Consider the following 14,884-nt stretch of genomic DNA (forward strand, 5'->3'; position numbering starts at 1 on the left):
CCCGGTCCATACCTTTTGTGCCTATTTCCCCACATGCAAATGAAATGAAGCAATCTGATGGGACATGATAAAGTCCAAGGGCTGGATGCTATTTTGGCGGCGCTTGAACCCATCCCCGTCTTTGGCACGGGGACGAGTCCGTGCCTCTCCCAGCTTCTGGCCTGCCCTAGTCCAGGGTGGGATGTCCTGACTCTCAGCTCTAAAGCTCCGGAACCCCCAACCTGACCATGTGTAACCATCATTTCTGATGCAGATAATCATTCGTGATGGTTACACTTAAAAATAGGTCTCGTTTCACTGTTGTCTTGTGAAAAAGCAATGTTATTCTTCCTAATAATTGGAGGGGAACATATTCTTGCTCATCCTGATTTGAGAGCTGCTGGGGGTGGTGGAGCCTGTGCCAAGGGAACACGCCCAGGAGACCTTCGCTAGGATGTGGGGACCCTCTCATCCCATGGCCTGGGGGAGGCCAGCTCAGGAGGGCACAGAGTCAGCCAGAATCAGAGATAGACGGGCCTCTGCTGCCATCATTTAGGCCCAGGGGTCTAAAACTGGTGGCAGGAGGAGGAACACAGCTGCATTTGGGGAGCAGGGCCGGCTTAACACCCTAAAGTGTGTTCATGGTCATGTGCTCTGGGCTCTCCCTTTGTCCAACCTCCTCTGACGACTGCCACCTGCTACCCTCAGGGGCCACCTGGGGTCACCAGTCATGATCTAGGGCAATGGAGAGCGATGTGACTCACAGGCCCCACTGCTAGCCGCCGGAGCTGGGAGGGGGCCCTGGCTCCTGGCCCCTTGGTGGGGCTCGCCTCTGGAAATCTGCCCCTTGATCTTGCATGGCCACAGCTCCCTTGAGGTCCTGACTCTTCCCTTGGCATTTATCCCACAACCTGCCCAGAGGAGGGAGGAGATGGCACACTTGGGGCTCCTTGATAGGCAGCCTCTGTAACGGAGGGGCCGGGCTGACAGCTGCTTAGAGGTGTGCTGTGGAACAAATCGCCTGTCCACACAGATCATTGGCCACCAGGGATTTGACAGGCAATGCTTAAATCCAGTGGGATTTGTGAGTCTCTGTTCACATCTGGTTTGTTTGTCTGCATTTCTATGATTTGGATAAAGAGAAAACAAGAACAGCTTCTATGTGTCCTGGCGGTTTGAGCTTTTTCATATGATATCACTTAGGGTCAAAGGGCAGATGCTATTACCTACATTTGACCAACAGGACACTGGGCCCAGGATCATCAGAGGGGATTTATCTGCCATCAGACAGTTAACTGGAAGCCCAGCCATGGCTATGGACACCTCGCAGGTGGCCTGCTCAGCCACCATCCCTAAACTTCACCCCATGCCTATGGTAACCTGACAGCTCCTGGTGGCCCTGGGGTACAAACAATGTCACCCCAAAAGTCCCTTTGGCTGACTGGACCAACGGAGAGACGGCTTCCAAACGGAGCCAGACAGCGCCTCCTCCCAGCATCCGGCAGTCGGGACCAGGGGAGCAGAGTCTCACCCGGCCTCAGTTGCTCTCTTGAATGGAGCAATGTATTTTCTGCCACGTGGATGCAACTTGTCAGCTTCAGCTAACAGTGACCCTGACCTCCCTAGAGCAGATTCCCAGCTGCCTTCCCCCAGGGCCATCCTAGACGGGCAGGAAGATAGGTCCACTGTCCCACACTGCCCAGCCAAGAGGTGGCTCTTTGAGTTAATTGATAGAGCAGCACAATGAATGTGACATTTTCTGAAAGATCCAGGGTTTGGAACAAAGTAGCAGGACTCAGTGGGGCTCCCCTGGGGAAAAACAAGACAGGGCGAGGTTTCCGTAGGTCACATCTGCAGTGGGCTGCACATGAACTCCAGACCACAGTGCCCACAGAGCTGACACGGGGCCCAGGACACCGTGAGAAATGGCGAGAAAGGTGACACATGGTGAATCAACTCTAAAGAAGAGATGAGCTGAAAACACACTAGCCTGTGCACACAGGACATGTACAGACCTGTCAAAGGCAGGAGGCAGGCGCTTGCAAGAGCCAGTGTTAGGTGTGTCACACGTATCAAACGTCCACTCAAATGGTGATCAAATTATGCAAATTAAAACAAAAAGGGTATGTCACTGTTTTGCCTATAAATTGGGAAACATGATTAAAATTAAAAAAATGTTTATTATCCAGTATTTATTAATAACAAGAAAGGTGTGGTGAGGCAGGTACTCTGTATGCCAGCAATGCCAGCTGTCTGGATGCAGTTAGGCAAAAATGTATCCGGAGGCTTAAAATAACCACAGGCTTTCACCCAGCATTTTGCTTCCAAGAATCCACTCCAAAGAAATAACCGAGTGTCCACAGACTTTACACGTATGAGGATTTCTGGTACAGCTTTGTGCGTATACAAAAAATAAAAGGGAACAACCCCCATGTGTCACCACAGGAGAAAAGGTCCAAGGAATACATCTGTAAAATGACTGTGGCCATTAGCAGTTACATTTGCAAGGAAGAGTGTGACAGGAAACTTCCCAACTCAGAGGGAAAAAAAAATCCGTAGTAAGATATATAGTGTAATATCGATTTGTTTAAAAAGATATACGTGCATAAGAATAAAACCAGAATAAAATACGGCAAAACTTTAATAGTGGTGGGATTCTGGGAGGTTTTTATTCTCTTCATGATACTCATCCACATTCCTCAAGCCTACAAGGAACCGATTATTTTATAGCTGGGAAAATAAAACTGCTTTTAATTTTAAATAAGGAAATAGAGACCCTGGGCAGAAAGGACCCGTGCTACCTCCAGCATCAGCTCCTGTCCCTTTGGCCAAAATACTGTTTATTTCGTTGATATGACAACAGTTCCCATTCATCTGGCCAAGCCAGGCCCTCACTGTGACTGACATGAGAAAAAAGAAGTTGCGCCGCCAGGCACTGGGGTAGGCTCCCCCAAAGAGCAGCGAGTCCGGCCTGGGAAGCAGGCAGGGTAAGTGATGGAATTTGCTGAGCACCTTGCAGCTCATGACACCCCTTCCTGGAAGAGACTCTGCCAGTGGAACCTGCCCCACTGGGGCCACGTCCCCAGAGGCTTAGATGCTCCAGACCCAGTGTGGACCTTCTCTAGGGGCCTGTCCCTGCCCAGGGGGCCAGGGTTAGTAGACCCAAAGCATGACATACGGCCCTGTTTCATTTTCCCCCAGTTCTCCTCCCCCCCAGCAGCCCCAGTGTCAAGGTCTGGGTGCAAGATCAACTCAGCTCTCTTTCCTAGCACTGTGGGCTGTGACTTGCAGGCGACAGGGGAGGGGAGAGAAGGTGGCTTGGCAATCCAGCCGCCCACCCTGGGACCTGGAACCTTTCTGTGATACCCTCTCAGGGCACTGTGGGTTTGTGTCTCTGGGAGGTGTGTCTGTTACATGAACCTCTGGAGCCGAGCACAGAGACAGCCGCTTGCCTGCTGGGGCTCAAACCCATGGCCTTTCCTCTCTGTAGCTCTAGGAGAAGGCTGGGAATACGTGCAATGTCCTGTGGGTCAAGAATCCCAGCTTGTCTGTGTGCTCTGCCCCCTCCCTGCTGTGCAGAGACATGGCCCGTTGCATTCCAGCAGAGGGCTGTTCAGAGGGACCTGGCCTCCCAGGCCTCAACTTCCCAATCCTTACAAAAGGACAATATTCCCTTCCCTTGAAACCACAGAACTTTAGAAGGAGCCTTAGAATCCTCCTACCCACATACCTTTGTTTACGAAAGAAGAATCTGAGGCACAGGAGGAGCAGGTAAGTCATATAAGGTCACACAGCCTGGGTTCCAGTGCCAGAAGGAGACCATGCATTTCTAGGGGGTGGGGGACTCATCCCCCAGGAGCTCCATCAGTAGGCCTGGGGACCCAGGAATCTACATCTCAAACACGCTCCCCTGGTGGTCCGCACACAGGTTCTCATCACCCCTGTGTGTCCTTTTTCTCCCCACTTGACTGGGCTGCTGTAAAGACAAGTGAAGGGACAGACCAATATGAAAGGCTGTCGAGATTGCGGCCCACTGAGAAGGGTGTGACCCTGCTTCCCCGGCTCCCAGACCCCCCCGGACCCTCTCCCTCATCACCTGAGTGATCTTCAAGGCCTGCTGCTTCCAGGTCTGGAGCCCCTTCTACTTAGAAAGAGAGGGTCACTGTCTCCTTGGCAACACACTGTCCCAAACATTTGTCTCACAGAGAACTACCAGACCAGGTGCCGAATCCAGGCCAGAAGGAGGTCAGCCAGCTGTCACCCAGGAGCACGCAGGAGGGCCGGGGCTGGGAATATGCTCTCTCTCCCATTCTCCGCCCATCAGGACGACTCAGGTGTGGGTTGGACGCCTCTGCAAGCTCATCTTGGCCACTAACTGCGTGACCTTGTGTAAAACACTTCACCTCTTTGCACCTTGTTGGGTAACTTGGGGGGAACATGGGTAAACAATACAGAGACTGTACGCTCTAAGATAGGGCCACCAGGGAAAACACAGGACAATTAACTGTTGAATTTCAGGAAAACGACAAGTAATTCTGCGTCTAAGTATATCCCAAATACTGCATGGGGCATCCTTAAGCTAAAATATAATTTGTCATTTATCTGAAGTTCAGCGTGAATCAGGCCTCCTGGGGTTTTGGGGTTGTTTCCTTGTTTGGGGCTTGTTTGGTTTTCTGTTTTGTTTCGTTTACTAAGTTGGCTGCCGGGCATTCTGGCAGGCACCCCCTCACCCTCTTCCTTCGCCCCAGCACAAGCAGGGCAGCTCCTGGACGAGGGGACCAGCTGCCCCCCGCTGCTCCTTCCTCCCCACCGTGGTTTGCTCCATGACCGAGGGCTGCCGTCAGCACGGTGGCCGCACAAGAGGCTTGCCTGGCAGATGAGCATATTTTTCTAACTGTCAGAGCTTGTCAAGGTCACTTGCTCAGCTCCGATTCTCTTGGGGAGGAGGGGGAGAGGCAGTGAGAACCGAATCTCCTTTGCTCCCCCCTCCAAGTCTCCTCCCCTGGGAGAGGTGGGCGCCTGCAGCTCGTGCCTCATGGAGCCTGATTTTCCTTGTGGGTGGTCATCGTGGCAGAAGGCTGGACACCAGGAGGTCCCAGTGACTCTCTGAGGGATCATGGGACAGGTCCTTCCGGGCACCTCTAGGCCTTCTGTTTTAGAAAGGGTAATTATAACAGCATTGTTCTAAGTGCCATTTTGTGTGTCTGGCATTGTTTTAAGTACTTTATAGATGAGCCTCTTTATCCCTCCCAACAACCCTAAGAGGAAGGTACCAGTAGCTCCCCCATTTTACAGAGGAGGATGCTGGGGGACAGGAAGGTTGCACAACTAGTAAGAAATCGAGGCAGGATGTGAACCAGGCAGCTCAGTGCCAGTCTGGGCCCTGAGCCACCATGCTCTGCTGCCCCTGTGTACATATAACAGACTCAAATGCAGGAGGGGAGGAAAGAGAGCGACCCACACCTAGTGAGCACTTACCCTGAGCTAAGCATCACTGTCCCCTTGACAGAGCTGATTGCATCCAAACTTCACAGCAAACACGGTGGGTGGGCCGTCACTGCATTTGAGGTTAGAGGCAGAGAAACTGAGGCTCAGGGAATTCAGGGACTTGACTAGGATCGTGAACCTGGGTCTAGATTGGAACTGAGCTGCTCACATCCGATCTGTGTGAATTCCTCCACCCACCTGCCTGCCTCAGGTTCATGGCTCCTTGGGACACGGCCCTGGCCCCAACCATGGGCGGCCTGCAATGGGGCCAGGTCGCTGCTGGTGCTCCACCTGGTGAGGAGCCTCCATCCTCTCCTGCTGAGTAAGACCACCCTGCTCCAGGGTGGGCACTGCTCCTGGCTCTGAACCTGTCCATCCCTCCACCCAGTCCCACGTGCCCACCTGGTGCTCTTTTCCTCCCCTGCTGCAGTCAGGAGGAGGAACATTTCACATCCTTACTTGCTCTTTACTGGCACCCACATTATCTGCTTTCAATCCTGAAACTGCCCAGTCAGATGAACCGCACAGTGTCACCCACAACCCAGTTCACACAGGGATAAGATGAGGCTCAAAACAGCTAAGTGACCTGGCTGGAGTCACCCAGGTTTTAAGCCGGGACTCAAACTGATGTCTTCAATCTCCAAATCCAGAACTCTGTGGAGTCTTCAGAGGTCAAGCGGAGTGCTTTAGAGATGAGGAAACGGAGGCCCAGAGAGGATATGTGACTTGTTCAAGGTCACAGCCATCCATGACAGAACTGAGATTGAAATCCGCAGCTCCTGACCCCATAACACCTTACCCTCATGTGGAAGCCGAATGTTACCAATAATACCAACTCAACTAACAGTGGGGGTTAATGCACAAATAGGAGCAATCAGAAACAAGTACACCCCCCACCCCAGCCCCCCATGAAGTCTTTACTTGGACATTCATGTCTCCCGGGCAGTATTCTGGTGGGGAGGGCCAGGGGAGCTGGGCAGTGAGTAAAGGCAAAGTTTAAAGCTGGGGGTCTCTGCATTTTGCAGGCAGATCTTTTTAGGTTCACTTGGTAGAGTCAGCCTGGGCTGAGAGCCAGCTCAGGGGGCCGCACCTGCTGAGGAGCGTCTGCTGGGGTTCATGTTTGGTGAGGCATGGAAGGAATTTAGGGGATCGATGAACAGCGTCCTTGACTTCTCAGTAAATGGACAAGAGATATACCACAGCTAAATCTGCATCTCCGTCCCCTTTTACAGCATGTGCCTTACAGTTCCTATTCGGCCAAACCCTTGGGGATGACGTGGGAGGCAGAGTCTGGCTCTGAGAGGCCAATGCTGGCGTTGATGCCCACCTGCTCACAGTGGAAGGCTGGAACTCACTGAGGGTAAGGACCCCCCACTGTTCCCCATCCCGGGCCTCACCTCAGGGGATGCAGGGCCCCTTCGTCCCAGACTGGCCTTTGCTTCCTTCTACCGGCCTTCATAGGGCCCTTACCTTCTGTGCCCTTCGGATTCCAATCTGGCAAGTGGGTATGCACGTCATGTCACAATTGGAAAAGCGCACCAGGAAAGCACAGGGCACACCAGGCCACAGGTCTTTGTTTGGCTATGTCACACCTGGGCCAAAAAGCCATAGAACTGCACGTCTTTTCTGCATCACTGGCTCTTGGTGGGTTGCTTTATTCCTTACCAGGAATATTCCTCACCCCTTTTAGACAGAAGACACTCTGGGAGCTGAGAAACAGAGCCCTGCTCAACTCTGGAAGCTGCTGGAGAACCTTACAACTGGCTGGCTCGCTCTCAATGTTCAGCGAGCTGTCTCCCACACAGGGGTGACTCCACCTGGGAGGGGCCAGTAAACGACCCACACCCACCAGTACTAGAAACCAAAGCCCAGGGAGGTGATGTCAATCATCGGTGAGTCAGATATGGCAGGTCCCTAACTTTGGAAGTGAGCGGTTAGAGAAACAGCGGGAAAAGCACAACATCAGGGCCCAGAAACTTCGGAGTCCAGATGCGTCCCTCCCCACCCCCGTTGCCCTGCAAAAACACAGAAGTTCGGGCTGCGAACCTACGAGGGTTACACCCCCAGCGGCTCTCATCCAGAGCAGTTGCCCTGGGTGGGCATGCAAGCCTCCTCTTCCAGGCTGGACCCCAGGCCGTGACCAGGGGCTCCTGAGCGGAGGTGGCCGCCCTCTGCTCCCTCCCTCCCTCTACCCTCATCCAGCTCAGCCGAGCCCCCAGCCCAGCCGGCCCCACTGGCTCACCTTTGGGCAGCTTGGACATGTTCTCCTGGATCCAGGAGAAGAGCTGGGCGAAGTCACAGTCGCAGAGCCAGGGGTTCCCGTCCAGGCGGAGGGAGCGCAGCGCGGGCAGCGCGGCCAGGGCGGCCACGTTCAGGCGGCGCAGGTTGTTTCCGTTGAGCTCCAGCACCTGCAGCGACTCCAGGGTCTCGAAGGCGGCCTCGTGCACGCCCGCCAGGCTGTTGTTGGCCAGGCTCAGCCTGACCAGCCTCCCGGCCGAGCGGAAGGCGCCGGCGCCCAGCTGGGTCAGGTTGTTGTAGCTGAGGTCTAGGAAGGCGAGCTTGGCTGAGCCGCTGAACGTGCCCTCCTCCAGCGAGCGCAGAGAGTTGTTCCTGAAGTCCAGGTAGACCAGGTCGCCGTAGAAAATGAAGAAGTCCTCGGGGATGTGCTGGATGCGGTTGCCGGCCACCAGCAGCTTGCGCACGTCCAGGGGGAAGGGGTCGGGCACGCTGGGCAGCCCGCGGTCGCGGCAGTCCACGGTGTGCGGGTCGGTGCAGGCGCAGCCCGCGGGGCACGCATGCCCGGGCCCGAGGAGCAGCAGCAGGCTGCAGAGCCCGAGCGCGCCGGCGGCGGCGGCGGGGGCGCGGGGGCGCATGGCGGGCCGGCTGGAGCGGCGGCGGCGCGGACGGGCTCCCGGGGCGAGCGCCGGCGCGGGGCGGCGCGCGGGGAGCCGGAGGGCGGGCGCGCGGGGGCACTGAGCGCGACGCGGACGGACTCCGGGAGCCCGGGGCGGCGGGGACTGAGGCGGGAGAGGCGGGGAGGGAGGGGCGAGGAACTTGAGAAGGATTTAGCGGGACAGGAAATTCACCCGCCGGAAAATCCCCGGGGAGAGGCGGGAGCGGTGGCCGAGTGGCCGTCGCCAAACGCGGCCCCACCTGGGCAGCTTATTTCAGAGACCGGGCGATGAGACCTGTCGCGCGGACTTGGCCCGGTGCGCCCGACGACTGAGTTCAGTTACGGAGCGCCCCACACCCCAGCGGTTTCCAGAGGGCTTGTTGGGGGGGTCTGCGCCGCGCTAACCAGCGCCCGCCTTGCGCCAAAGGGAGCGCGACCCGGGTCTCTTTGGCTCTGCGCCCCAGGCACGCCCGACGGGCCTGGGGGGCAGCGCCTGGGGCTGCCCACCTGGCGTTGGGCGGGGCTTCCTCCCCCACCCCGCTCGCACTTGACCCATCTCTGTGCGGCAGGCGAGCTCGGCTACGCCGGAAGCTGCCTGGCCCTGCTGTGGCCCAAAGGCGGGCCAGGGCCAGTCAGCATTTTCCATGCTGTCCCCGAGCTTGTCCGGGACCTGGAATCTGCCCAGCGCGGACCTGCTGCTGGTCTTACTGAGGCCCAGCAGAGAGGCACGATGCCCTGGGGTCAGGCCTGGGTTCTTCCTCTCTGGACCCTGCGTGCCCCATCCGTAGAAGGTGATTGGCATGACACCAGCTTCCCACAGATGCTTAAAGATTATCCTTTCCCTTTTGACTTCCGCTTCCCTCCACCAAGCCCCCAGCTTTGGTCCCCCAGGAGGGTAGTCAGGGAGGCTGAAAGGACAGCAACGCCTGGGTGAGTTTAGCCTCAGATGCTGGCAGAGCTTTCCCTTCATTGGCCCCAAGCCAAACTCCCTACCCCGCGCCCTTTTAGAAAGTTTCTAAGGAGTGGTCCCTGTAGAGCCCCCAAGAGATGGTCCTGCTGCTGGTTATTTTGGTCGAGACACCTTGGAATTGTTAAGCTCCCACTGGACCAAAATAACCCCGGGAACAGCTGTTGGGCAGCAGGCCCCGGAGACCCTTCTCTGGCCCTGATTCAGATTGGTGGAGTCCTGGATTCTGAAGCTGCAAAGCTAAGCCCCCGTCCTTTTTCTAAAAGCACATGTAGTCTTGATGCGTTCTGATGGATCAAAGCCTGAGCCTCTGGGGCTGAGACAGCAGCTCAACAGATGACAAGTGTTTGTGGGAGCCTGGGGGCCGCGGGGGTGGGGGGCAGAGACCCAGGGGCCAGCTTGGCACAAAACCTCAGGTATAGTAGAGCTAGTCATGGAAATGTCTTAAGCACTGTTTTTGCTCAGTAAAAAACAATTTAAGATTTAGACCGCACAGGTCAACTATCCAATGAAAAGTTTAAAAACGATGTAATCATCTGGATGTTTCTAACGGTCCTTGGGGCCCTGTGCCTTTTTCCCTGCTTACACTCCAGGCCACCAGACCAGAACTCCCGAATCCGAACCCCGTGCTCCCAGGCTCCCCAGTTTGCCTTTGTCATCCCCAGCAGCAGGGGTTCAGCCCCTGCTCTGGTTTCATCCCTTTGAAGAGGCAAGTGCTGGATGAATAGCCTGAATCCTCCCAGAGCAGGTGAGAGGGCCTCAGGCTGCATAAATGGTCGTTATTGCATTATTGGAACACCCGGGGGATGATTTGTTGTATCCTCCCCCTTTCCAGTCTCAGACTTGGTTCCTGCCACTCATTCCACCACAGAGGGGAGCCCGTGCCTTCCTGGTCCACCTGAGTACCAGGGCTTAAGCACACCTGCATTTGCGTGGGCTGCCGCCTTGCACGTGGGTGCCAGCACTCCCCTGCCAAGCTGTCCCGTTGGCCGGAGCCCTGGCCTGGGAGTCAGGTGCCTGGACCCGCTCCTGGCCCCACCACTAGCCCCAGAACCTTTCACGGGCCACTGGATCTCTCTGGGAAAATTTCTCAGCCTGGGGTCCTTGGGCCCCTTGAAATGATCTCTTTAAAGAATTTCAAAAATTCTGGTGAAAATTGGGCCTTTACCTATGAGGAGGTCACCTAGAGTGAATGCGGCAATTCTTGTCACTGAACTCCGTGGCAGCCCTAGTTTTTCTGTGCTGAGTGGAAAGTGGCAGCCATGGGTGAGTTTGATTAATGAAAACAGAGATGAATTTCTACCTAATAAATGCAGAGCATTAGGCAAAACGGGGTGGTCGGGGGGAAATGCAAATAACAAAAGGGGCCCCTGGCCTTGTTTTCCTCATCTTAAAACAAGGGAGAAACTACCTTCTCTCTCCCCTTCTACAGGCAACGTGAGACCCATGTGGGGAAATATTGGTGGGGAAAGAGATCTGCAAAGTGGAGACACCCTGTACATAAAAGTGTCCATAAATCTTGTGGATTTATATGGCAGAAACTCCTTGCTTCTTGCTTTGTGTGTCCCCCGAACTCCCTTGAATCCAAATCTAAGCAATTATTTTTCATTAATATCAGCAAGGGCAGACACGGCTGGGGTCCACGGGGAGCAGGGAGGTTCCCCACATTCCAGGACTCCCATCTTTTGGGAAAATGCAAGCTTTGCCACCTCCGATTTTCCCCCAGCAAGGAAAACAGAGCTGTGACCTCAGCAAGGTCACACCATGAGTCAGTGATAGCGGCTGGAAATAGAACACAGGCATCCTGACTCCCCGGCTGCTCCACTCACCCTGCTCCCTATCCAGGAAGGAGGCCCCTTCCAGGTTGAGGAAAAACATTGCAGGTAACACGGACAGAGGCTTTTGGAGACCGTCAGCTCCCTTTCTGAGTTTATTCTCAGAACCAACACACTTTGTGATTCCAAACTGGTGTGGCAAATACCCACAGTTTCATTTCAAACCTGGTATGGTGCCTTCCCCAGCTTGCCAGGCGGAAGTCCCCACCCCTCCTCTGCTCTCCCCAAGCTAGGCGGCACTTCTGTCTCGTTTTCTTATTGGCCCATGTCTGACTCCCCGTGGAGGGGGCTTTTTGGGGGCTGTGCGGATGGTGGTCCCCAGGAAATCCCCATGTGGTGCTGCTCCCTGTAAGCAAACACCATCCCCCGACATATTCTCCCTTTGGTTGCCAGACTGACCTCTAAATTAGCCAAAATCCTAGGCCCTAAACATAAGCAAGACGATTCCCGCGTGGTGTGTGCAGGAGTCTGAATTTAGGTGCAGACGCTAGATTGGAGTGATGACAGTGTGGCTGCTGTTGGGTGATGTCATTTGGGTTACTGGTGTATATCACCTCTGATGAGTCCTTGCTGACCTGGGCAGGAATGAGGACACCCCGTGGGCCCCAGGAAAGGTGACGCACTCTGGTCCTTTGCCTGGGGCTGCCCGACTCCATGGAACCTGCTCTCTGCTCCATGGACACTGCTGTGTTTCTGTCCCCCCAGCTGGCCAGCCCCAGGTTCCTTCAGGTGGCATCCACTGCCCTTCCTCACAGCCGCCACGAGGGGGCACGATGCAGCCCGCACTGGTGAGAACTGAACCCTGCTCTCTCAGGGTGGCAGCTGCCTTTCCTAACCGCTGGGTCTAGGTGGGGTGGGGGCAGGGTGGTGAGAGGCAGTAACAATGACTTCTGTCTTGCTCTGACAAGCCTGGCTCCACTTTTGAGAAGAAGAGCTCCTCCCCCTACTTTCACCCTGGAACCAGGAGATGAATCTTGAACCAGCCTAAATGGAAGGCAGCGTCTGGTGGCGATTAGGAAAGAGACTTGGGGTCCAACAGATCAACATCAAATCCTGGCTTTCCCATTCACTGGCACTGTCACCCTGGGCAAGTTGCTTGACTTCTCTGAGCCTCAGTTTTCCCATCTCTGAAATGGGATAATACTAGTACCCACTCCACTGGGTTGTTATGAGGTTTAAATGAGGCATCTATCAAATGCTTAGCAGTGAGACTGACACAATAAATGGTAGCCACATGATTATTTACTTCTCTGTCTTTTCATCCATACTAGGTAAAGATTTCATGGAGAGGGTATGTTTCAGGTAATGAATTTAAGTGTTTGTTTCTCTGGAATTCATTTGTTAGCGATGCCCTAACATTCTAGGGTCTGTTTTAATAACTCTCCCTGCCCTGAACCATATTCCTCACTCCATCTGTAGCCCACCTGAGAGACAGCAGACAGACCCACACACCTTAGCCCTCTCCTGCTCCGGCTGACTTCGTGAGCACGGTTATAGGTGAGTGGTTCGCCATCCCCAACACGACCCTGGTGTTGGTCTGAGCTTGGGCAGGCCGGTGAAACCAAGGACAGAGGGTCAGTCCCTTAGCCGGGCACAAGGGCACATCTGTTCTCTGCTCACGGTTGGTGCTCCTAATGCTGGCCAGCCATCCAGCAAATGGGTGACCTTGGGTAGGTCCAGAGGAGGATGGGGGTAGTGCCACCTTGTCTTCCTAGGAGGAGAAAAACACAGAGCACATGTCCCAAGAGTCACAGGCACTGTCATCCCACAGGCAAGAGGCACATGTCCCAGCAGCCTCAAAGATCATCCCCGATTCCTCTTTGCTTGCCCGCACCTCCTTCCACTGGTGGGGGTGCTTGGCTCTCCTTCTCTGCCTCCCCTCTGTTCCCTCCTTGGTCCAAACCAGCATCAGCTTTTTCAGAGATCCCCTGGGGCCTTCCTGCTTCCGCTTTTGCTCACCCCCCACCCACACTCCCAGGGCTCAAGAAAGCCAAAGTGAGCTTTTGAAAATACATGTCAGATCATGTCCCCTCCCTGCTTAGACATCTCCCATGGCTTTTTGTGTGTTGTAGGCAGATTTCTAAGATAACCCCCCATGGTCCTCACATCCTGGTATTCCTAGAGTGAGGGCAGGACCCCTGACTTGCTTCTAATGAATGGAATATGGCCATGACATCTTACTACACTGATGGACAGTGCCTGCACTGGGGTATGGGTGGGAACTTGATAATATGGGTAAATGTAGTAACCACATTGTTTTTTCATGTGAAATCTTCATAAGAGTGTGTATCAATAATACCTTAATAAAAATTTAAAAAAAAGAATATGGTCATGAATATAGATGAATAGATGGATGCCGCTTCTCTGATTAGCTTATGAAATACGATCACCTCCCTGTTGCTATTAGCCTCTCCCTGTTGCCTCTCTGGCTCGTGTGTTTTGATGAAGCAAAGGGCTGTGTTGGAGTGGCCTGCATGGTGAAGAACTGAGGATGACCTTAGGTCAACAGTCTGGGAGGAACTGAATCCTGCCAATGATGGCATGAGTTTGAAGCAGCCATGTGTGCCCACCCAACATCTTGATGGCAGCTTATGAGAGACACTGAGGTAGAGGACCCAGGGAAGGCATGCCCAGGTTCCTGACCCACAGAAACTGTGAGATTAAAAAAATGTGTTCTGTTTTAAACTGCTAAATTGTGGGGTGATTTGTTACACAGCAATGGCTAGCTAATACAGCATGTCACTTGGAATAAAATCCTACCATACCCTGCATGGTCTCTTCCACCTCATTGCTTTTCCACCTCATTTTTGGACCACTCTCCCCTTGGATCACCACCCTCCAGTCTCTCTGGTCCTTTCGTACATCTAATTCATCACACTTGTTTCCACCCCTGGTCCTTTGCCCGTGCTGTACCCCTGGGTGGAACACTTTCCCCCAGCTCTTGGCATGGTCGGTGCCATTTGGTCATTCAAGTTTTCTCAGCCCTAATGTCATTTCCTCAGACTGGCTTTCCCTGACTTCCCTGTCCATCCACTCTCGAGCTATCACTTTGTTTTATTTTCTTCCAAGCATTTATTTCCACCTGACATTACCTAGCTCGCTTGTTAGTTTACTTATTCACTCCGCCTTCTGCCACTAAAATGGAACCCCTGTGAGGGCTATTATGTAGTCTCAGTTCCTAGAATCAACCCCAGAACATAACAGGCACTCAAGAAATTGTTTAATGCATTTACTAATTGCTTCCTACAAATGATGCTTCCCAATTCGGCTACGAGGTTCTCAATAGTTTTCCATGACGTCTCACCTGGAAATGTCTATCCACCTCTTCTGAGGCAGCAAGGACCTTCGTCCCTCCAAAGATGGCCTTGGCTCTGGTACCACACAGGGGAAGGATACATGTGTAGAGCATGAAGTTCGCCATCTGTACCTCTGAAGTAGTCTGGGAGTTTGGGCCTCCTCCAAACACATTTCTCGTTCTTCTCCACACCATCAAAAGCATGCAGTGCCCTGTAAAGGGATTTACTACATCCACCTTTGAGCTTTCACCCATACTCTCTTTCACCAGGTTCCAAGTTTGGCTCAAGGAAACATAGCCTCCTTTAGGGAGTCCTTCCAGAATTGCCCTAAACAACTCCCTGGTTCCTTATTCTCAATTCTGGGAGAACAGGCACCATGCTAGGTATGGAGGCACAGAGCTGGAGCCGGCACAGCCCCATGCTTCAG

The 14,884-nt window shown here is 54.0% G+C and overlaps 1 protein-coding gene and 1 long non-coding RNA gene across 6 annotated transcripts in view; one reads left to right on the top strand and one right to left on the bottom strand.

Moving 5' to 3' along the window:
* The window catches only part of LRRC38 (leucine rich repeat containing 38), a 25,941-nt gene extending 16,268 nt beyond the window's left edge, over window positions 1-9,673 (bottom strand). The window contains exon 1 of the mRNA XM_017673712.3: window positions 7,709-9,673. Coding sequence (XP_017529201.2) covers window positions 7,709-8,339 — 631 coding nt within the window. The 5' untranslated portion in view covers window positions 8,340-9,673. The remainder of the gene's footprint in view (window positions 1-7,708) is intronic.
* On the top strand, window positions 6,416-13,878 carry LOC140848821 (uncharacterized). Of its 5 annotated transcripts, none has more exons than XR_012129997.1 (4): window positions 6,416-6,826; window positions 7,157-7,358; window positions 9,920-12,658; window positions 13,569-13,878. It is a non-coding gene; the product is annotated as an uncharacterized lncRNA (long non-coding RNA). The 5 variants fall into 5 exon arrangements; XR_012129998.1 differs by having other exon boundaries at window positions 9,920-12,463; window positions 12,581-13,878; XR_012129995.1 differs by having other exon boundaries at window positions 9,920-11,949; window positions 12,070-13,878.
* The last annotated feature ends 1,006 nt before the right edge of the window (window positions 13,879-14,884 follow it).

This window comes from Manis javanica, chromosome 4 (assembly GCF_040802235.1).
Source record: "Manis javanica isolate MJ-LG chromosome 4, MJ_LKY, whole genome shotgun sequence".
Classification (NCBI taxonomy): domain Eukaryota; kingdom Metazoa; phylum Chordata; class Mammalia; order Pholidota; family Manidae; genus Manis; species Manis javanica.